Source organism: Lepidochelys kempii, chromosome 24 (genome assembly GCF_965140265.1).
Source record: "Lepidochelys kempii isolate rLepKem1 chromosome 24, rLepKem1.hap2, whole genome shotgun sequence".
Classification (NCBI taxonomy): domain Eukaryota; kingdom Metazoa; phylum Chordata; order Testudines; family Cheloniidae; genus Lepidochelys; species Lepidochelys kempii.
The window spans coordinates 7,058,473-7,081,267 of NC_133279.1; the positions used below are offsets into that span (position 1 = coordinate 7,058,473).

The 22,795-nt window shown below is 54.5% G+C and overlaps 1 protein-coding gene across 4 annotated transcripts in view; it reads left to right on the top strand.

Annotated features, from left to right (window-relative positions):
- Window positions 1–22,795, top strand: part of ADAMTSL4 (ADAMTS like 4) — a 59,850-nt gene that overhangs the window by 5,695 nt on the left and 31,360 nt on the right. For 3 of the 4 annotated variants that reach the window (XM_073322868.1, XM_073322865.1, XM_073322867.1), the window contains 2 exons: window positions 10,778–10,926; window positions 18,929–18,998. In XM_073322868.1, the coding sequence (XP_073178969.1) occupies window positions 10,895–10,926; window positions 18,929–18,998 (102 nt within the window). In that variant the 5' untranslated portion in view covers window positions 10,778–10,894. Of the gene's footprint in view, window positions 1–4,479; window positions 4,597–10,777; window positions 10,927–18,928; window positions 18,999–22,795 lie in introns of all 4 variants that reach the window. The other variant, XM_073322869.1, reaches the window with a different exon arrangement.

Genomic DNA, 22,795 nt, shown 5'->3' on the forward strand with positions numbered 1-22,795 from the left:
GGACGCTGGTGTTGAGGAGCCTTGTAAAGCAGATGTGCAACCAAAGGAAGGCAGGGACTTTTAATGGGACTGAACTAAGCGGAGCAGTTTGGCTCCAAGCGGGAGCGTTCTCCTGATGTTGGCTCTTCGTTTCCTCTTGTCTCCGTGTCTCTGCTTTATTTCCCAGCGATTTGCCTCCTTTTCCAGTGTATCTCCAAGAAAAGAGTACGTCATAGTATTAAGGAACATATGTGAGTGTAATGAATTGGAACAGGTCCGGGTCTCCAGGGAGGCGGTGTGGCAATCCGGAGGATCTGGGGCCTAGTCCTAGACCTGACACTTAACGTCTGCCCTTAGGCAGGTTATTCAGGCCCAGATCAATCGATGGAAGGGAAATCGGTGGCCGTCAAGAGCCGAAATCCCTTTGAAGAGCTGGGCCTTAGAGCCTGTGATACTTACGCTTGTCCTCAAGTCTATCCCCGTTGGGCTAAGCCTGTGTTTAAGCGCTTTGATAAATGGTACTCAGGTGTTTTGCTGAATCAGGGCCAAAGTAACTAGTGATTTGGGGGGCCCAACGTGAGACAGGCTACAGGATGCTGGAGAGGCCCAGTTCCTGTTGACTCTGATTGGTGTGGTGGGTGCTCAGTACCTTTGAGGCACTAAAAATCCAAGGCCCCCTCTGGAAATTTGGCTTTGAACTTCTGTGATGTGTTATCACCAGATGGGGAAAATGCCTCCCTGAGTCAATGGGGAGGAGTGGAGGATGGGCTATAAAGCTCAGGCTGCAAAACTGGGTTCCCTTAACCCCTCAAAGTCCCAGGGCGTTTGAGGTGTCAGTCCCGGGCTGCCTCTAGTCATTCCTGGTAGATGAAATGCCTCCTCCCTGGAATGGGCTGCCGATGTGCTAAGTGGCGGTCCTGCTACTTCGGACCCTGCTGTTTTACTGTCAGATGTTGCTGTGGTTTGAAAATCCCACAGAGGAGAAAGTCTCTTTTCAAAGACACTCAGGCCCCTTATATGTGATGGGACAGGCCAGGCAAAAAGAGCTGGGACTGGGTTTTGGTCCCAAGCTACACCCCCTTTTCATCAGTCTCCCATCCAATTGGTCAGTTCTATGCTGACCATAGTCTCGGCAGGGGGCCGATGGAGAGAGGAGGTGGAGCCGTAATACAAAGCACTCCGGCAGTCCTTAGCTGGTGTAAAGATCCTTAGGGGGCGTGTGGCTCAGAGCAGCCCTTAGGCTGCTCTAAGTTGTGGCATGGGTTGGCCCAGCCCTGAGTCAGACCGAAGATCAGGGGAGGAGGGAGATGGCTTAGAACCACTCTTCTTCCCCTCTTAGGGTCCCCTCGCTCTTTGCAAAGATCATGGATCTCCATTTTATTGTGATGACCTGGCTTTTGTTTAAGGACTGAACCACTGCTCTTGTCCAGATATTCGTTACTAGGGAATATGAAACAGCTTGTCCAGTGAGAAAGGGGCAGAAAAGCTATGATGCTGTGTGGGAAATGGCTACAGGCAAACAGTCCTGTTTTGAGCTGGCTAGTTATAATATGGGGTTTTCCTCTCCCTTTTTCTTTATTACTGTCAGGACTATTTGCCTGAAAATGGGGTTTTTGCTGTTCTCTGGGGCTCCCTTTCTCCCTCCTGACATCATGTTTCTCATTTCACTGTTGTAGTGTTGCCAGCTCTTGGCATTTTATCGTGATAGCTGGTGTTTCTTTCCATAAAGCCCCAGCTCCTGGAATCCTTTGACAGTACAAAAATCTCACCTTCAGTGTAAAAGAAAAAGAAGGTTTCTAGCCCTCACAGTGGCAGATAAAAGCTCGTGTCCGGAAGGCTCAAAACCCAGAAAGCAAATAAAAAGAACTCAAAATGCATTATTATTTTTAAATCTCGTTATTTTAAGCCCATCTGATGATTTTGGAGGGCCTGAAGAGTGATTTTAGGATGCTTGCAGTTGGCAGTCCTGTAGCTGGCTGCCACAGAAATGACTCTGATGTTATAACTTCAGGTAGGGAATTTATAGGCTTTGGAGCCAAATTCCTGAGTTCTCATGCAAAAGTTCTCAAATCCCTTAATAATAGAGATCAATAAAAGGAGTGAAGGCAGGATCTTTTCCATACAGAGTGTTCCTGAAAGTTTTTTCCACTAGGCATCAGCTGTCTTGGCATTCAGCATTCGTTTTATTCATTGTTTTTTGTGTGTTATTAAAATGGCTTGCTAGACAGTTAGCTCACAGCATCCAACTTTATCTGCAAATCACCTCCTGTTTTCTGTGTGAAAACATCTGTCTTAGCTTTCTGCTTTCCCCGGACACTTAATTCCTCTAGCATATTTTTTTCCCCTTTGCCCCCTCCCTTCCCCCACCTCCCTGCTGCAAACGACTGGTGGCTCGTATGAGGTTATCAGGAACTTTGTGCTCTTGAATCTGAACAAAACCGAGCAGGGCTGTTTCTTTAACAATGGGGGTTTGGATTCAGTTCATAACCCAGATCTGGGCCCCACCCAGAGAAACTCTTCCAAGCCCTGGTGTGTTTTGGAATCTGGATTTCATGGTTGGCTCTCTTACTATAACAAACCAAATGCAAAATCCCACATCTCAAATTTTGGGGCGTGTGAAATGCACGTTCAGATCGGGTTCCAAATTTTCCAGCTTTCTAGTTGAAAGAGGAAGCATCTGGTAGTTTAGATCGCCAATTTAGGGTTAGGGTGGGATTTTCAAAGGGTCTGGAATAGGAAATATTATTATAATCTCAAAAATTGTGTTCTATCCTAGAAAGGTTCCTATACCAGGCCCATCACCATGGCGCCTGGTCCCTTTGCAGTAGTGCAGTAAGAGATGGGGCTAGCATGTGTCACACTTTTTCTTTAATTTTTCTGTGGGACCAGAGACCCAAACACAATAAACTTGCCTTGACCTATGAGAACCAGAAAGTGAAACTGACTAAAAACATGAAGTGAAATTGACCAGTCTGGTTTTACAGTCAAAAGTGAGCAAAATATTAAATACCCCAATAGCATCAGGGATGAAAGCCGAACTGGACACAGATTGCTAAGTCCTGGCCTTTTGACTCCTGTTTATTCCTGTGGCGAGTGATGGCGCAAATAAGAAGCTCCCATTGTCATTCCTATACAGCCCCTTTATAATATCGTGTCCTCATATTTAACAAGTTCTGGTGAAAGTTTAGCAGCTGGCATTCCAGCACCGACCAGCTGACAAGTGCAGCTATGAGGGTTTCTCGTAGCTCGAAGGACAGTTCAGATTGTGGGGAGAGTCACTGTATGGTCTGAGAAGAGCGAGGTTCTCATCCCAGCTCTGACAAGGATTCCCTGAGTGAGTCACTGCAACGCCCTGCCTCAGTTTCCCCTTCTGTGCGATGGGGAGGATAATGCTGTCCTTGTTCACGGAGGCCTTTGGGAGGGTTAGTTAGTTCATGTCTGAAAAGTGCTGTAAGCGCTAAGCACTGAGAGCTAAGAAGTGGTTAAATAATGTGCTAGGGAGGACATAGGAGGAGAGGCAGGCAGGATACCTTTCTCTGCCTTGCCCTTAAATCCAGGGCCAGATCAGAGGGCCCATGGGCGACCCCTGTTGGGTGGTATCTGATGACGTAACAGGTGAAACATCACTTACAACGTGATCTGATTCCCAACTACCTTCACTTTTCCGATTGGCCTCAGCAGGCCCGCCCTCCGCTCCCCCAGCCCCTTACGGCGTTAGCTCGGTGGAGGGGTGGCCGGGGACAGACATGATCATGGCTTCAAGCCCAGAGATCTGGTTCCAAAGTGATTAGCACTAATTGTGTTCCCCACAGACAAAAACCCGCTGCGAGAAGTCTCCGGGCTTCTTTCCGTCCTTTGCATAATCTCCTCTGAAACCTTGAGGAGGGATTGTCTCCCTCTTGATTCTTAGCTGAACTGGCAGGTTCATAGAGTCATAGACCTTAAGATCTGTAAGAGCCATTAGATCATCCCGTCAGACCCCCTGCTTAACTGTATCCTCAGCATTGCAGGCCCCTGGAGCTCTAGCCCTGGGGATTAGGTGCTGCCGGAACTAGGGGGCTCCCATCAGAGGAGTCTTTTAATGTCCCCTGGTTCCCAGACGTTGTGGTGGCTCAGCTATCTTGGAGATTAGGCCTGGTCGGCCTGAGTGGTGGTGACGGCTGCTGGATTGACGGTGCTGGAGAGCTCTGTGTCTTCAAAGGACAGGGGCTGCGTCCGTGTAGGCCTGATCTGCAGTGTGGCTCAGTCCTACCCCAGAGAGAACTGTCTCAGGAGGGGAGGCAATGAGCCCCTGAGCTCCCCATTCAGGCGTTGACCCCCCAGGCCCACTGGGATGGCAGTGCTCACTGCCGTGAGGAATCGATCTCACCATGCCATACTCTGATCCCATGGATATTTGCAAGGTTAGGCTAGGCTGAGAAGGAACGACGCGGGTAGGGATTACAGGCAGGCTGGGGAGATGCTTCCTGAGGCTAAACGCATTGTCCTCCTTCTCCACAGCAGCATCTGCTCAGGCGATGTGATAGACACGGGCCTTTGAAGTCCAAGGTTCTGGAGTGGATTGCGCCGGGCTTGGGAGTTCCTGGCAGAGGTCGGGCTGATCAGAGAGCTGGCAGGGTGAGCGGTGACTAATTTGCAATGCCAGGGAGTTAGTCCTGCCAGCCTTGGCACAATCATCAGTCAGTGAGGCCTGATTCTCAAGCAGTGTACAGGAAGGTCATGTGGCTTAGTGGACAGATCACTGGGGTCGGGTTCAGGACACTTCCGGTCTATTCCCTCTCACCAAGAGATGTGCCTTGGCTGAGCAGTTGTCCTGCTGCCTGGCCGTGGCTTGGTGAACCCTCCCACACCCTGGAGAGATGGTGCTATTTCTAATCGCCCGCTTGGTCACGACCGATTTGGGAAGCTAAAGGGGAATGCAGGGGGCGCGGCGTATTTAGATCCCACTTGGCCATCTGAGCGAGTGCCACATAACAAGGAGCTGGAGACATCCCAACTAGATAAAAATACCAGAGCGTGGATTAGGGGCTGGTTGGCCAACAGGGGACAGAGCCAAAATCTCACATCTAGCACAACCACCTTAAAGTTAAGAGAGCCTAACTTTCACTAAGGCCCACTGTTGAGGTATCAAGGGAGGCAGTGTGGCCTCGTGGATAGACATGTGGGTTCGATTTCCACCTCGGCCACCGGCCTGCTGGGTGACCATGGCTCTGTGCCTCAGTTTCCCCATCTGTAAAACGGGGATCATCATCGCCACCTCCCTGGTAAAGCGCTTTGAAATCTACCAATGGAAAGTGCTAATTAACAGCCAGGGACTAAGTGTAACTGTAATTCATGCCCACTTTAAGGCCCTCTTGCTCTGCCAGAGTGTTGTAAATGGGAATCAGGCTCTTGTCTTCATGACAGGAAGCTGTGGTTTATCTCAAGATAGGATCTTGGTATAAGATCCTAGTGGACAGGGCAGGAATGGTTTTATCCTGATGGAGCTAATCAGGCTCAATAATATACTCCCCATCTGGAGTTTACCTGGGCTAGCTACATGCAGGTAAAAACCCCTGAGCCCTGTCTCTGCTAGGATTGTACACTGAGACAGCTAGCTCTGTGTCATGAGTGTTTTAAAATATTCCCAGCCAAACTCCGGATGAGACATCGGAATTGCAACAATGTTTACAAACTGAAAACATTTTTGGTTTGTGTCGATTGAAAAATTTAATTTCAATTTGGGCCCTTTTTAACCTTTCTTTAGTATAAATTAAGTTACATTTCGAACCACCAAACCCCAAATTTGGGTTCCAAGAGCAGCAAAATGAGAGATTTTGAAACTTTTCCCCAAGTGTTTTTCATGTCAGGAAATTGGTGGAAATGGACCTTTTCCTGCAGACAGGTTCGGTTTTGGTGAATCAACATTTTTCAACAAAAAAATTGTTTTGTCTCAAAATTCCCAGCCAGCTCAATATAAAAACACACCTTGTTTTTGCAGTGAAATGGCCAGAGGCCGAGGGGAGCTGGTCTGATTTTACCCGAGAGTAACTGACTGCAGAATCTAAGCCAGCGATGTGGAGTGTCAGCCCCACGTTTGGGGCGTGGATTTACATGGATGACTTTTTAAATAGGGAGTTGAATGCAAATAGAAATGTGACCATGGGGTTTATTTTTAAAAGCAACAAAAACATTTGTGGTTGTTATGGAAACAGTTGCACTCCCCCCTCCCCCTCCCCTCGTCATTTTGGGAACCTAAACATAACAGCACAAGACCCAGGAAGAGAAATTGTCTAATGGGGCTGGATTCTGAATTCCCTTGCACCCCTGGGTGCTAGAGATGGGAAGCCAAAGGACCATCGTCCTCCTACTTCTGAGAACCTGAACTCAGCGGGGTGCAACGGAGGAGGGGGGCAGGTCCCCCTCCTTGGCCCCTGACCACAGCCAGGTGGCATCCCAGCAAAGCCCCTTTGCTTAGCCACATAGGGGTGGCTGGGCCAAATTTATGTGGCATTGTGACCTCATGCACCAGGTTGCAACGCCACTCATTCAGATTTGGCCTGGCCCCGCCTCCACCATAATGGAGGGCCGGCTGAAGCAAACTTGTCCCCCCCCACCACTTTTTCAGTCCTTCCAGAACCGCACCGCCCCCCCACCCCAAAAAAAAACAGAGAGGAAGAACCACACGCAGGACAAAAAGCCAGTCTCTGCCCCAAGGAGCTTGCAATGGCTGGGGACAGCCAGCCGGGTGGGCGAGCACAGGGAAACGACGAGACGATTGTGGTCAGTGTGGCGGCCGGTGGGGATGGCACAGCAGCAGCCTGGCTAGTCTCGGGTGCTTTGGAGTCACCCTGGTTAAGTAGCGTTTTAAGAGGGTTTAGAAGCAGATAATTTTGTGGATGTTGACAGGGAGCTTCCCCGTCGGCGTGAGGAGCAGCAGGGGAGGAAGGACAAAGGGGCTCATTTGCCTGCGCATCACGTGGGCGACAGAGGCTGGGATCGTGGGTCGACATCTCGAGGGCACGGGAGAGATGCTAGGGAGGGAGGGGCCAGGCCGGGAAGGGCCCTGAAAGTGAAGGCAAGTAGCCGACCTTTGATGCGATGGAGAAGAGGCAGCCAGTGGAGGGATGCAGAGTAGGGCCAAGCGACGGGCTAGGAAAACCGTCTTTGCAACAGCCTCGTGAATGGCTCTGAGCGAGGCCAGACTGTATCTGTCCGGGCCAGAGAGGAGAAGGTTGCAGCAATTGAGATGCAAGATAAGAGCCTGCCTGGTCTGGTCCTCGTCGGGGCAGGGACTGTCTCTTGCTCTGTTCATGCAGTGCTCAGCGCGAGGGGCATCTAGGTGCCACCATGCGACAACAGCCGACGGTTGTCTGCAGTGCCGGTCCCGGGATATGAGAGAGACGAGGTGGGTGAGGAGATATCTTTGTTTGGATCCAGCTTCTGATGGTGAAAGAGACAAACTCTCATCTTCTTCAACCCGAACGTTTCTCTCTCTCACCAACAGACGTTGGTCCAATGAAGCCGAGGTTCTCAACCTTATTCTCTCTGAGGGTCCCCCAAGATACTATTAAAAACTCCACTGCTCATCTCTGCCACAACAACTGTACATAAAAGCCAGGGCCAGCATTAGGGGGTAGCAAGCAGGGCAATTGCCTGGGGCCCCATGTCTCCTCGGGCTCCGTGAAGTTAAGTTGCTCAATCTTCGGCTTCAGCCCTGGGTGGCGGCTTCAGCTTTCGGCCCTGGGCCCCAGCAAATCTAATCCTGGCCCTGCTTGGCGGCCCCCCTGACACCTGCTCGTGGCCCCCCAGGGGCCCCTGAACCCCTGGTTGAGAACCACTGCAATAAAGGATATTACCTCCCCCACCTTGTCTCTCTCAACCATCACTAGAGGGAGGAGTTGGTTCACCTGCAATCCAGGGCCTGACCCCACCCTCCCGCGCCCGAGTCCCGTGGGCGACAGTGGTGTTACACTAGTGCCGCTGAAATCAGGATGGGGCCCCGAGTCTGCATCCGGTGCTGAGGAATGCACAACCGCTCAGCCAGAGGACAGGCGCAGGGGGACAGGGCCCTGGACACAGTGCACCCGAGATCTAGTGGGGATCGGTTCTGATCTCCCTGACCCCGGGCGAAATCCAGCGGGACCCTATTGGCTTCAGTGGCGCAGCCATGTAAACAGAGCAGAGCTTATCAGGAAGTGCTCCAGGGACTGACTCGGAGACGTGCTCTTCCCGGATGGGTGCAGAGGGGGGTCATATGGAAGCGGGGGGGGGGGGGGGCAGGTAGTCCCAGTGCCAGCCCATCTGGAGCTCCTCAGCCCAAGGTGATGGAAGATGATTTCAAGGCTGGGTGGTGAAACCTAACAGGAGGGATGGAAGGGGTTAAACTCCTAGTCCTGAGAACGCTGGAGTCTCCGGGGAAGTGATCAAAGCTTATAAATGCCGCCCAGGGAGCCATCTAAAGGAAGGATGGAATTAGCCTGCGTAAGGAGCAATGGCCCCAAGCGGAGGAAGGAACTGTTCGGGCTTTGCAGGGGGAATTCTTTATCAGGACAGTTGAACAGTGCGCAGCCATCCTCCCCCGCAGCCGGGGGACGGGGCCTCGGCCCTGCAGGGACGGGAACTCTGGGGGCGTGCAAGCTGCCGTCCTGCCTGGCGAGCGCCAGAGCCCCCCCACTCTGCACGGGGGGGTGGGAATGGTGACATGGGGCGCAGAGCGTACAAGGCGGGGTGTCCACGCGCGCTGTGTCTCTGGGCTGGGTACGCAGCTCTGTGCGTGGAAGCAGAAGTGGGTCTGCGTGTGCAGTGTGTGTGTGGGGGGGTTGTGTGTGTGTGGGGGGGTGCGCGCACCTCCGCCTGTGGACATCTCGGCTTGCTCTGGGCTGCTGGCTCCCGCTGTGCGGTGACCGACTTTGTCCCACTGGCTGCAGCGTGTTGCCAGCTGCCCAGATTCCTTCCACAAAACACACAGGCCAAGAAAGAAGCCTCCAGCCCGGGCTGACAGCGTCCTGCCTCGAGGGGCTGGGGCCAGGCTTTCCCCCAGGATCCTGACACAGCGGGGATTCTCCTGGCAATTGCTCTGGGTAGAACCAGGGGGCAAAGTCTCAGGGTTGTGCTGAACTTCGATCTAAGAGAAAGTCCTTATTTCAAAGGCTGGTGGGAGAGCCGAGCTTGTGTGTTGCACTGCCCGGTACCTCCCTGGATGGGACCATCTGGGAGAGCAGCAGCCCTGACTTTGGTTTGGACCTCCCCTCTGTATAACACGGTCCTGACGGGCCCTGGCTCTGGGGCAGGGGCTGGGTGGCTCAGTGGGTTGAGAAGGGGCTGCAGTGCCCATCTCCCTAGGTTACCTGTTCGACACCAGCCCAGAGCAGCAGTAGCCAGCAGGAGGGACAGTCAGGTGCCCTTGTTCTCGAACAGGTCGGGTGGGTCCAGTTCCCGGGGAGACGAATGCTGGTGAGGGTGGCTGTTAATTGCCCCCCAGTCTAGTGGCCTCAGTGGAAAGCCCGAGGGCTGAACTGGCCCATGGAGACTGCACACGAGACCTTAGCCCCTGGCCCCCCTTTCTGATGACCTTGTGGGACGTTGACAAGAGGCAACCGATCCACAAGCAGCTGTTCTTGAGCCGGGGTAGGGCAGAAGCTGATCCCGTCCCCAGGAGACCTGCCCGCCCCAGCCTGGGCTTGGATCCTCCGGAGGTGTCTCAATAAAGCCCATGTTTGAGATGGGATGAGCCCGTCCCATCCAGTCTGCCAGGGGGCCTGCACCCTGGAGTGACCCTTGTGGAAGATATTTCCCAGCTGCTGTTCAGTGTTCCTCAGGCGAGCCGTTCTGCCGTCTCAGAGATCTCACAGTCTGGAAGTCGTCCCTGGGATCTAGCCTGGTCTCCGCTTTATCCTGGTGATGCCTCTCCGCCCCTGAGGCATGGGTCACCGTACTCACTGATGGCAATTTAGGCGTGGAATTCCAAAGGAGATTAAGGGAGTCCGGTGCCTAACTCTCACTTCAGTAGGATTTGGGCATTGATTCCTATAGGTTCCTGTGAAAATCCCACGCTTTGTAAGCACCCGTCCCATTGAAACCCTCCCTCCACGAGGGGCAGCTGCACTGAGCGACCCCCGCTGTGCTAAGAGGCGTGACAATGGATAGACGCGTTCCCTCTGAGAATCACAGCCGCCACTGGCGGGGCACCAGTTCTTGGGATTTTACTGGGAGTCTCGCGAGATTTGTCGTTTTCCTCAAAGCCCCAGCTCCTGGAGTCAGGTGATGATGAGCTCTCAGCTTGTATTTCAATAAGAAAAGACATTTCCTAACCTGCACAGTTGGAGAGAAAAGCTGGAACATGTGACCCCCCCCAACAAAGGCTCTAAACCCAGAAAGGAAATAACAAGATCCCCGAGTTCATTATTTTGTTTCAATCTCGTGATTTTTTGAAGGCCTGTCTCCTGGTGTTTGAATGCTTGGGGGCTGGCAATGCTGCATCTGAGATGGCTGGGAACCTCACAACAATCCCATCCTCCTTCTCTGAAAGCACAGGCCTCTGCCACCTGAGCTAATGGAGAATCTTCACTGCAGTGTGGCGTCTAAGACACACAGCGAGCAGTTCCCAGTTCTTTCCAGCAGAGAGCCACATTTGCAATGATGCTTCTCCCATGCAGCTGGTTCTTTGATTATGAAATGTCCCTAAGGGATTCAGTGTTAGGTTTAAGAACAGAGCCACCCTTAAAACCAGAATTGCCTGGACGTGCCGTCAATATTTAAGGTGGAGGTAAAGGGTTTATGTAACAATTGACTTTTGTCTCTTACTATTTTTACGCAGGGAGGCAAGGACGCCTTAAAAAGACTCTCAGGACAGCCCAGATGCTGAGAAGAAGAGGAGGTCATTTGAAGAAGTAAAGCAAGGAGCTTCCACTTCAAAGGAAGGAACTGAGGCAGGATGGGATCTGTGCATGGAGGCTGGATCAGCAGGTAAGGAGGTATAGTCCCTGGGCTTCTCTGTAGGTTTAGATGTTGTGAAGTGGGAAAGAGAAAGACCTGGAATCCAATGCACAGGGACTTCAGTCAATCTGTGGAACTCACTGCTGCAGGCAGTAGAGCCAACCCCTGCTCAGTTTATTTATATGGCTTACTGTGTCCATAGGGGTCCAGCCACCGTCATCCCTCACTTTACAGCTAGAGGGACAGCACTTTGCTCAAGCACACCAAGTGAGTCAAGGGCAGAGCCAGAAATAATCTCTCTGAGCAACTCACAGTCTGCAATGCGTTTATCTCACAATCCCCCAGAGGCAGGGCGGTACTACTATCCCCACTGTACAGATGGGAAACTGCGGCACAGAGCAGCTAAGGGACTTGCCCAAGGTCACACAGAGAGGCTGTGTCAGAGCAGGCAGTCCAGCCCAGCCAACCCAAATCCCATGCTACTGTCCTAATCACTAGACCATCCTTCCTCCTGTGCTCTCTGCCTCCCAGCCCGTGTCCCATTCACTGGCCCATGCATGTAAGCCATGCGAGCTCAGGTAACATGGTTAATCAGATCTCAGGCTTCAGGGTGGCAAGTGACCACCTGCTGGGGTCAGGAGGGAATTCCCTCCTTCCTCACCACCCCACGTTCCACGCTGCACAGTCAGCCAGGTGCAGTGTGGAATGTTTTTTATTTCCTTTGTTTGGAGCATCAGGTCTCGGCCATTGCCGGAGGCAGGGATGCCAGACGTGACGAGCCGACAGTCTGATCTGCTGGGGCAACTCCTCTCTTCTCCCTCACCACGCCCCAGCTCCTACTTCCTGGGCATTACTGGGTGGCCGTGGTCAGAAAAGTGACAACTGATGGCCCCTTCTTATCCAGACATTGGCGTGCGAGTGTGTGCACACGTGTGTGAGCACATGTAGAACCAGAGCTCCTTTAGTGACACAGATTAATATTTATCTTGCTAGCCCCCCAGAGCCATCTCAGCTCTGGGGAAGGGAGCTGGCCTCTGTCTGTTACCATTAGCCCAGCCCAGCTTCAGGATCAGGTGGGTTCAGTTCTGTCTCAGCCCCTCCAGGTCAGGGTTACGTGCGGGATGGCGCGTAAACCACACAGAACGTGGCGTGATTCTTACGAGCCTGGGGGAAGGTGTGGGGATGGTGGGTAGAAAGCCCGTCCTTTTACTTGTCAGCTGAGCCAGCCAGACCGAGGGTCTTTGAGACATGACAAATGTGGGTCCGCCCCCTGTTAAGGCCGTTCCCCCCCAAGAACAGAAAGATGCTCCCAGCTGGCTGGGTCTGCAAGGCAGGGATCCTAGGTGTTCACAGGGAATTTTACAACATTGATTGGACACACAAGCCTGCCGGGTGCTAAATGCCTCTGGTTCAGTCCTGGTCCCACGGAGCATAATGCAAGGGTCATAAACAGACCAAAAACCAGGGTGAAGGGAAGAAGGTAAAGATCAGGGAGGATTAATAGGCTCATGTGGCCACTTAGATCCAAAGCCCACTGAAATCACAACAGATCCGCCAGTCCCTGGGGCTCTGGATTGGCTCTAGGGCATGGACACATGGTGGTGGCTTCCCTTTAAATCTCACTTCTTGTAAGGTTTGCAGGAGTGAGTTTTATGAGGGGGTTGGAAGTGAGGCCAAGGCAGTGGCTTGGCAAACAGTTAGTGTCCTATTATATAGGGGCAGCCTAAAAGACTGGGTACGTGCCCCCATCTCTCCCTCTGGGGGCTGGTGCAGCTAAAGGATAAAAGCCTGCTGTTGTTGCTAGCTAGTGGAGTTGCTGCTATAGCGTAAGACCGTGCTGCAGATCCAAGCTTTGATTTTGCTGCTGACCAGTTCTAGAACGGGACGGGGACGGGAAAGGAGACCGGCCCGCACCAATGTAGTCGCATCGTTGCCGTGACAAGGGCACAAAATGCACCAAAAAAGGGACCACCAGCTACCAGCGTGGGGGTGAAGCAAATTCAGCTCACTTCTGCCTCAGGGATGTGGGAGCTTCCCTGCTGGGACGCAGCCCCGAGCCCCCGGTGCCCAGCACGACGCACGTCCCTGCGAGATGAAATGGGCAGCCGTGCCTCTGGCATCGCTTGGAGCTAAGGGGCCCGTGGAGGGGCCGCAGATTAAACTAGAGCCCACGGGAAACTGCGACGCCGAGCATCCCATGCTCCGTGTCGGGCTGAGATTGAGCGCCACACTGCATGCGGGGACCTGTTTGCTGGCGAACTCCATGCTCAGCACCTGGCCCGTGTGGTCTGATGCTGCTCAAGCTGGGCTGGTCGGCTCCACAATGTCTCCTGGTGCTGAGATGGTGACCCAGAAAGTGTCCGCTGGCCTCCTAGCTTGGGCTGTGTCCTTCCCTGGCTGCATTCCTTCGCCTCTAGCTCCCTTCGCGTTCCTGGTAAATGCCGTGGAACTTGCCCTGACAGCCCAGAGGGCCCAGCTGTAGCCAGGATGGCGAGCAGAACTGGGGCCAGATCCTCAGTAGATCTCTGCTGAATCTGAATCTGCATGGGTGTAAATGACAGCACAGGCTGCCGGGCAGCAGAGAATGAGACCCAGGGAGTTTCTGAGAGCCGCTGTCCAACCCTGAGCCTGACTGATCACATTTACACTGGGGTAAATCAGATTCTTCTAGCTCATGGGATGAGTTCTCCTTAGACCCTGCGCTACCATCCTGAGCTGTTTAACCCAGGAGCAGCCGGATTGCAGGATCGTGTGAGCAGCGGCAGAAGGGCTGGTGCCTGAGTGCGGAGTGGAGGTGCATGGGAAATGTTCTGGCGTTGACTTTCTAGTGGGAGTCCTGCTATGGGACCAGGAGTCAGAGCACGAAGGGAGGCATGTCGTGATACCACATCATCAGCCATTTGGGACCCTTGAATGGTTTGCTGCTCGGGCTCTGAGACGCAGAGATCTCGGCTCCACGTTGGCCTGGGGTGCTTCTCAGGCTGGGAGCAGATGAGACACTGAAGAAGGCGCCCTCTCCAGGGGAGGTCAGGGCCAAGGGCCGCGGCTACTTAATTCCAACCCTGCCGAGGTGGTGGAGCAGCTCCCAGGAGCTCTCTCGAACAAGCCGACCTTTCAGACCATGGCTCGACGCGCCTGCAACTCCCCGTCCAAGGCGGGGGAAACAATAATAAACACAGAGCGCGAGAGAGTTCATCTGTGTCGACAGCGCTTGAAAAGACCAGCAATCTTTAGTCCTCCTGGCTCGCACCCGGCTTCCGGCTGGGGACTGGGCTTTGCCACCAATTCCCTGCCGGAGACCATTGCCCGAAGCTGAATGAGATCTAACAGGGGCACCTCGGAGGAGAAAGAGGGGAGGGTTCGGCTGGGATAAGCGCGCCAGGCGGTCAGTCTGAGGCTCTGAATTTGAGACTTTAATCTGAATCAGAATTAGAATCTGAATCTACTCCGAATCCAGATTTTTAATCTGAACATGAATACATTTCCCAAGGGTGGAGGAGCATTCACCAGCAGTGGCAATTTAAAATTGGCTGTTGTTCTAAAATACACGCTCGAGTTCAAACAGGATTTAATTCAGGGCAGTTCTCTGGCCTGTGTTATGTGGGAGGGCAGACGAAAGTGGTCCCGTCTGGCTTTAGAAGCTAGGAATCTATAATCAAAACCACACATCTTAATTTGAATCTGAATGAATCGAATTTGAATCCTGCATCTTAATTGGAATACATTTAAAATGAATCGTAACTGGAATCAGAACTTGATTCTTAGTCTTAATTTGAATACGTCTCATTTGAATGTTACTTTGAATAAATGTAATCTGAATTCTACTCTGGATTTGGATTTTAGGCCCTGATCCTGGAGAGATGTTCACAAGAGCTTCGTTTTATGTACGTGGGCGTTCCCATTTAAATGAACGAGACTGTAAAGTTAAACAGGCTTAAGGGTTTGCAGGGTCCTCCCTTCATCTTAATTTGAACCTTAATCATTTGAATCAGCGTTTTAATAAACTTGATCTGAATCTTATTCTGAACTGTAATTAGAATCTCAGGATATTTTAATATGAGTTTAGGGCTAAAATGTCAACAGTGCCTAAGTGATTTAGGAGCCTGCATTACATTGGTATTTAGACTCCTAAATCAGTTAGGTTACATCTACACTGCAAAGAAAAACCTGTGGCACTGAATCTCAGAGCCTGGATCAATTGACTTGGGCTTGCGAGACTCGGGCTGCAGGGCTAAAAATAGCCGTGTAGACGCTCCCATTTGGGCTGGAACCCGGGCTCTGAAACCCAGTGAGAGGGGACAATCTCAGAGGCCAGGCTCCAGCCCGAGCAGGAGCGTCTACGCTGCTGTTTTTAGCCATGCAGTGTAAGCCCCACGAGCCTGGGTTGCTTGACTTGGGCTCTGAGGTTTTCCTTTGGAGTGTAGACGTACCCTTAGGTGCTTATCAAAACATTGCCCTGAATCAATTTAATTTACCTCTGCATCACTCCTTGATCAGACTGATTTTAACCCAGCACCCTGAGCTCTGGATCCCACATTTGCTCCGCTCTGGCTGCAGGTGCTTCCCTGAATAATCAAGCAATGCGATCACCTCAGTTCTCTGGGCTGCCTTCGGGGCCCCCGCACTGCCGCCAGCTCTTGCTGGGGGAAAGATGGAGCCTTGAACTCGGGGCTCGGTGGGCGGATGTGCGAATCCTCCTGGAATGTCTGCGTCGGTTTCGTCCACCATCAGAGACCTTGGATGGGGGGGTTGGATTCCCTTGAGGCAGAGCTTTTCCGGTCTTCTTTGGACAACGACTTTTCCCCAAGTGCTGCCCAAGTGTGGCCACTGGCCACATTCCTCCAGTCTGAAAATATCCCGTGCCCTTGACCTGATGGCCTGGCGGAGCAGGGCTGGGCTGGCTTTCCCAGGCTGCTGGCTGAAGGAACGCTGTGGAGGATGTACCCTCTCCAGCTGGTTAACCCCTGGGGCCTCGGCCGGCTCCCGTCCTCAGTGTGTGCGGAGGATCAGGGGTCTCGCCCCTCATTTCCCAGGCCAGGGATTCTGCAGGCAGCTCCGGGCCAGACACCATGGGCAGGCCGCTGGGGCTGTGTCCAACCCTCCCTTGGCTGCAGCAGGAGTCACAAGCACCGACTAGCATTACTCCAGATGCTGGCCGAGAGCTCGATGAGGGCCCCTGATGCATGACGTGGACTGGCCCAGCCCGGGTTTACTCTCCAGTCACCCGCCCAGCTGGCCGCTCTTTACATCCTCTCGCTGTGTTTGCTGCCTCTCCGGTGCCATTTCTGCCACCTGGGTGTGAAACTGCACGCTCCTTTGCTGGCTGCCCCTGAAACCCAGCCTGGTGCTGCAACCTCCCCGCGCGAGTCACCCTGGGCACCGGATTCCCGCTCTGTTCCTGGCCGGGCTGGTGGATCATCTGGCAAGTCCAGGAAAGGGTCAGGAATTCCAGACCCCAAAGAGCAAATAATGGGCTGAGAGGGGCCCTAGCCCTAGATCTTCATCGCTGCCCTGGTAGGTGACTGATCGCTGCCTCCCTGATGCTGCTTCTACCGGGATTTCACTGGGAAAGGCCTCTCCACGGACCCCTCGCTTGCGATCGCACTAGCCCCCGGGACAGACACCGCTGCGTCGACAGAAGGATTCCTCTATTGACTCTCCAGCCTCTCGCAGAGGTGGGGGAAACCTCTTCCCTCGCTGGTGGGATAGTCTAGACTATGGAGCTGTGCCGCTGTGGGGTGGATGTACCACTCATCCTGCTGTCCATGGGGAGGAGACATGGGCTGAGGGGGCTGTCAAGGAGCAGGTGTCTTGGAAGAAGGAGGGGCACTGATTTACCATTCTATTTCCCATGTTCTCATCTAGCTCCTCTATCTCCGGGTCTTTCGTCTAGTCACCGTAATGATGCCTCTCCAGTATTTTATGTCCATAGATCTCCCAAGTTCTTTGCAAAGGAGGGCGATAACCTTAGCCCCATTTTAAAGAGGGGGAAAACTAAGTCATGGAGCAGGGCTGTGACTTGTCCGAGGTCATGCAGCAGTAGAGCTGGGAATAGAAGGCAGGTCTTCTGAGTCCCTAGCTCAGGGGTGGGCAAACTTTTTGGCCCAAGGGCCACATCTGGGTATGGAAATTGTACAGTGGGCCATGAATGCTCATGGTTCCCAGCCAATGAGAGCTGCGGGGGCAGCGCTTGGGGCCGGGGCAGCGTGCGGAACCCTCCAGCTGCCCCTACGCATAGGAGCCGGAGGGAGGACATGCCACTGGGTCTGGGAGCCACATGGAGCCCCAGCATGTGCGGAGCAGGGCAAGCCCTGGACCCTGCTCCCCGTCAGGAGCTTGAGGGCCGGATTAAAACATTTGAAGGGCCGGATACGGCCCCCGGGCCGTAGTTTGCCCACCCCTGCTCTCGCTGGTGCGTTAGCCATGAGGGCACGGTGCACTCCCACTCTCTTGGGAGGAGCGGTTGGCTTTGTAACGTCCAGCCAGCCGGAGACAGGCACTGGGGCAGCTCCTGCCTCATTGCACTGGAGCTGCAGCCCCCTCCTGCAACCCTCAGGCGAAGATGTGCTGTCCAGAGCGGCCCTTGCTCTGTCAGACTGACGCCGTAGCTGCCAGGCTGTCCCAGCCGCCCCCGGCTGACTCAGGGTTCACGAGCAGTTCTGGTTCCCGTTTTTGTGCTGAAAGGAGCGAGGGGGGCTCTTCCTGGAGAGTGGTGGGGGCTTTGAGTGGGGACGAGCGGGTCAGAAAGACAACGAGCAGCTCTTTTGCTGTTTGGAGGAGAAAAAAAAAAAAGAGAGAGAAGATACTTGGCCGATTTGTGTGAACTCATCATCTGGGAGGAGAGTGGATGACTCAGGAGGCAACAATGGAGAATAACTAGGTCACTGGTTCAAATGGGAGCCCCCGTTCAGATAGTTCCGGGGGTCATGGGGTGAGGGTTTGGGGCCCCCTCCAGATTATTCATAGGTCTCTATGCTCCATGGTGGCCCCTGCTTTTTGCCAGCCCCAGACTTTGGACGTGGTTATTAGAAAAGCAAACTTTGCCTTCCCCCCCGTTTGAATTTTTCGGCAGTGACTCCCCTGGGAATTGGGATTACGGGAACTTTTCATCTCCAAGGTGCTGGTTCATCTCTAGTGCTGGTCAAGGAGCGTGGTGGGATTGGGGTAGGGAGCTGCTTGCTACGCGGCCGCCCGTTCGAACCCCGCCTTTCCCCACCCCCAGGCAATGTGGGAATGGGAGGTGGCTCAGGGCTCCGGGTTCAAATCCAACCCAGGTTGCTAGTGACACGAAATTGTCACCAAATTGTTCCTGAGTTGGAGGTGCTTTTCTGAGTGCTGCTTCGAATGCTGGAGTCCTCGAGGGGTTTGTTATTGTAGAGTTGCTCATGGGCATACTGGTTTGTTATTTTCTGGTTGCTCCTGGGCGTTGGGGCTGCCTATGCAGGCTTGTTGTTGGAGGGTTGCCGGTGAGCACAGGGGCAGCATGCGCAGGTTTATTATGGTAGGGTTGCGGTGGCAGGGTGCCTTGCTTTTATAGTTTCACAGACTCCAAGGCCAGTAGGGACCGTTGTGATCCTCTGGTCTGCTTTGTTATTGTAGGGTTGCTGTTGATCACTGGGACGTGGGCACTGGTGCAGAAACAGGGGCTCCTAGCCACAAGGCAAGAAAGCAGCGCTGTGGTTGGTTTGGATAAAATCTGTACAACGGATTACATGGGCCGATAGCAGAGACCCATGGAGACGGGTCTCACCCATTCTGGGCCGTCCAGCCGGGGTGGGGTGGAGCGGGTAGACACCCCTGTGTTACCGTGAAGAGCGGATTTGGGCACCTCTCCTCCTGGATTCGCGTGTGGAACCATCTCTGAACATTAGCAGCTGTGAGGTGTCGGGATAATGGGGGGGCTGGGTGGCCTGGAATCCAGCCCTTCCCAGGAGAGCGAGGGGTTAACAGCGGCCGAAGGGAGCTGGGCATTGGAGCCAGCAGGGTGGGCACCTCCTCTTGCTAACGGCCGCGTCTCTGGTTTTCTCTCCAGGCTTTGCATGGCTGGACTGGCCCTGGCTCTGGTCCTGCTGACGGCCCAGCTCTGCCAAGGCAGCCGGAAGGTGAGTCACCAGACCAAGGACCTTACAGCTGGGCGGGAGGATCGGGGTGGGGGCGGCTTGGGAAGCACAGACGAGTTATCTCGCCAGCCCCAATGTGCATCGCCACCTCCTGGAGTCACAGGCTTCATCACCAGCAGGGAACCTGCCTGGGGCGTCCCTCTTGGGATCTGCTGCTGGGCTAGTGGAGATAGACCTTGGCCCCCTCCCCCGGAGCCGGGCTGGCCCGCAGGGCTAACGGGGATAGACCCTGGCCCCCTCCCCCAGAGCCGGACTGGCCCACAAGGCTAATGGGGATAGACTGTGACCCCCTCCCCGGAGCCGGGCTGGTACATTAGGCAGGGTTGGTGACCTGGAGACCTTTCTCCTGGAAAGCAATGGGGAGGTGCCCCTTAGGGGGTGCTCTCCCTTCTGTGGGGGTGACGCCAAGCGTGCTGGCTGCACCTGATCAGTCACAATCTCCTGGTGCTTTTTGGGGTGTTATACTGGCCAGTCCCAACTGGAGGTAGATGGTGTTCTCCCTCCATCAACTCCCTTGGGGCTGGGTATATTGTACTCCAGCACTGCATTGCCTGGGGTGTTGCTGTGGGCTGTTAAACAGCTGCCATGTTCTTCCCCAGAGGTGGCTAAAATCAGGCAAAGCAGGAGCAAGTGGGAATGGTGGGGCAGGGATAACCCCCTGGGGCCTGGTTCTCAGTGACGGTGCAGCTCCTTTATGCTATTCAGGCAGGAAACATTCCCCTGAGAAAGCCCTCATCCTGGGGCCTCCACTGTGCTCTGGCTAGTCTCTGCTTCCCCCAGCTCATATGGGGCTGTGAGAAGCTGAGCATGAGTTAGAGCAACCTCAGGGCTGCTCTAAATTACACCGAGGGCCAGGCAAGGCCCTGTGTGCAGGGATCACAAGTGTAGTGTTGCCAGAGCAGCTGTGGGGGGGCTGTCTCCTGGGTCGGGACTCCTGGGTTCTATTCCCAGCTGGGAGGTGGGGGGAGATGGGGGTCTAGTGGTCAGAGTAGGAGGGATGCTGAGAGTCCGGACTCCTGGGTTCCATTCCTGATTCTGGAAGGGAAGTATAGTCTAAGGGTCAGAGCAACCCCCCCCCAACACACACCCGGATCCCACCCTTGGAGGAACAAGTAAAGATCAGGCCTGGGTTAACCAGTAGCAGAGGAAGGTACAGAAACAAGTGGGAGAAAGAGGCTTAAGCTTGGCTCCAGATTCTGCCCTGGGATTTGCATACGCTGTGGGAGCTGCGTGCACGCGGCACCAAACAGGGATGGGAGAGCACCAAGTGAGCGAGATGGGCAGGTTCTCCAGGCAAAAGGCCGCTTCCTTTTGCCAGATTCTCCCCTGGAGGGGCTCTGCAGGCAGCCTGCATGTCAGGGCTGCTTGCGGGCTTGGGGAGAGGCAGGGGCAGGGGAGACGTGCATTAAAACACAGCGTCACATCACGGGCCAAGTCTATGAGGAGCGGGATGCTGGAGGGGAGGGCGGGAGCTTCTGAACGACCGTCATCGAGGAAATTCCCAAAGAGCCGAGCCAGCGCGGAGTGTCCTCCCTGCGGCCTTGGTATGTTGCAGCGAGCACTGGCCGGGGCAGGAGCAGCATCTTGTCCGCTTTAGGAGTTTACAGCCCGTGGAAATCAGCAGCAATCTGGGCTGAGGGGGAAGCCAGACGCTCTGCGGGGTGGGGTGGTTCTCTGTGTGTTTTCTCCGGGGCAGCCTTGCTAACCCGGCCGCGTGTTGCAAAACGGAGCTTTCCCTGGCTCTGCCGAGCAGTCCCTGTGCCCCCCCCCCCAGCCCTTCCTCCGCCAGCGTCCTTAGGAGCCAGAGGCCCTCAAGCAAAAGCCAAGTCGTGAGCCGATGTTTGCTCTTTGCCCTGCATGTTGTGCACAGTCAGTGAGCGCCACACTCAGCCGCTCTGATCTGCTGGCGTGCTACGCCCTCTTGGGCACACCGCCGTACGAGGCACCAACAGTTGGAGGATTGGGCCCACAGCTGGGGGAGTTTGGGATTTGGATTGGCGGGCCCTGCTGGTTGGGGTGTGTGGCTGAGGGTTGGGGACAGGGGCTCTGGGTGTCACTCAGCAGCTGGCAAAGCCCCCCTTTTTACAGCAGGGGAAACTGAGGCACGGCACGGGGCCGTGATTTGCCCCAGGTCACCCCGCAAGCAGTGCTTGGACTAGAACCTGCGGGCCAGGCCAGTGCTCTGCCTAGTCGGACACAGGGTTACAGTAGCACCGAAGGGCCCCAACTGGGCTCTGCAGAGACACAGAGTGCGAGGCAATCCCTGCCCTCTTGCTCCCAGTCTGAACAGCCAAAGGGGAAACTGAGGCACGATAGCCGGCCACAGTCGCCCAGCGGGTCAGTGACAGAGCTGGGACTAGAGCGCTGTAAGCAGCCTCCCAGCTCTGGCTGGGCAGTCTAAGGGCTGCCCCAGTGCTCCAGGGTGGTATCCTTGTGTGAAGGGTCAGCGGGGCTGTACTCAGCCCTGCCCCCACGGCTTACACTGCACAGGTAGCTATGCTTCTGAGCGCTGGAAAGGCTCTGAGGCATCGTGGGCCTGAGCCCCAGCAGGCGTAAATCCAGATCGACTCCAGTCAAATGGCGCCCATTGATGCCAGCAGCAGACTTGGCCCTCAGCTCTCAGCCTGACTGTGTCGGTCCTTCAGGTGCCGTTGTTCTTGGGGGGGAAGGAGAGGGGGCCCCAAATCCTTTGAAATCTCTTTCCCTCTGCCCGTCTCCACTGCTTCTCTGGCCCAGGAGGGGGCAGAGGAATGTGCTGGGCACAGGGCAGTCAGGGCCTTGGTGTGGAACGCCCGGCCGGCGCTTTCCAGTGTCCCTGGAAATGAAAAGAAAAACATGGGAAATTTCTGATGCGGACACGGGGGCCTGGACAGGCTCGTGGGGGGAGGTTGTGTGATGGGGGTGCTAGATCACTGGTTTGAATGCAGCCTGGGGCGTTACTGGGAGACAGTCATTATGCCCATCTAGCAGCTGTTTGCTGTTGGCCTGCATGGAATGAGTTGCTAGTTCTCAGCCTAGGACCAGTGTTTCCCAGCGGCTAGAATAGTGGAGCAGGACTCAGGAGACCCAGGTTCTACCCCTGACCGCCTCTTGCTCTGCCTCAGTTTCCCCATCTGTCAAATGGTGATAAGATCCTGACCTGCTTTGCACTGTGCTTTGAGATCTCCTAATAAAAAGTGTTCTACAAATGCTAGGGGTCATTGATGCTTCCCCTGGAGATGCTGAACCTTAGCTGAATCTCCTTCCATCTTTTTGATGAATGAGCCATACAAAATATATATATAGCCCGCCCAGAGAAGCTCGCGGGCTGTAGCCAGGCTGGCCAGCTTGATCCGAGCCACTAGAGCAGAGGCCCCAACCTGTGGGGCGCAGGAGGAACGTTTGTTGGGGGGCAGTGGCAGTGCTCTGCTTTGCACTGAGTGGGTTTAACAGGCCTCTCCCCGCCCCACGGTACCTGTGCCCTCGTTAAAATCCAGCCAAGCACTAGCGTCTCCTGAACCATGCCAAATATTGGCGAGCACGTCTGTTTTCTTAATTTCCTTTTTTGGCGAAGGCTGAGCCCTCCAGCCCAGGGGCCTTTGGGATGCTGTAGTGAGGAGCAGCGAACAGCTGGGCAGCGATAAACTCCCCAGCCTGCTCCCCACAGCTGGACCCGCCCCGGCTGGCGTGGGATTGTCCCTCTGTCTGAGGCACCCGGGAGAGGCCAGGCCAGGCAGAGCCAGCTGAGGTGGGGGGAACAGGGAAGGACCCCACGTTTCGCAGCAGGGACACAGAAGGAA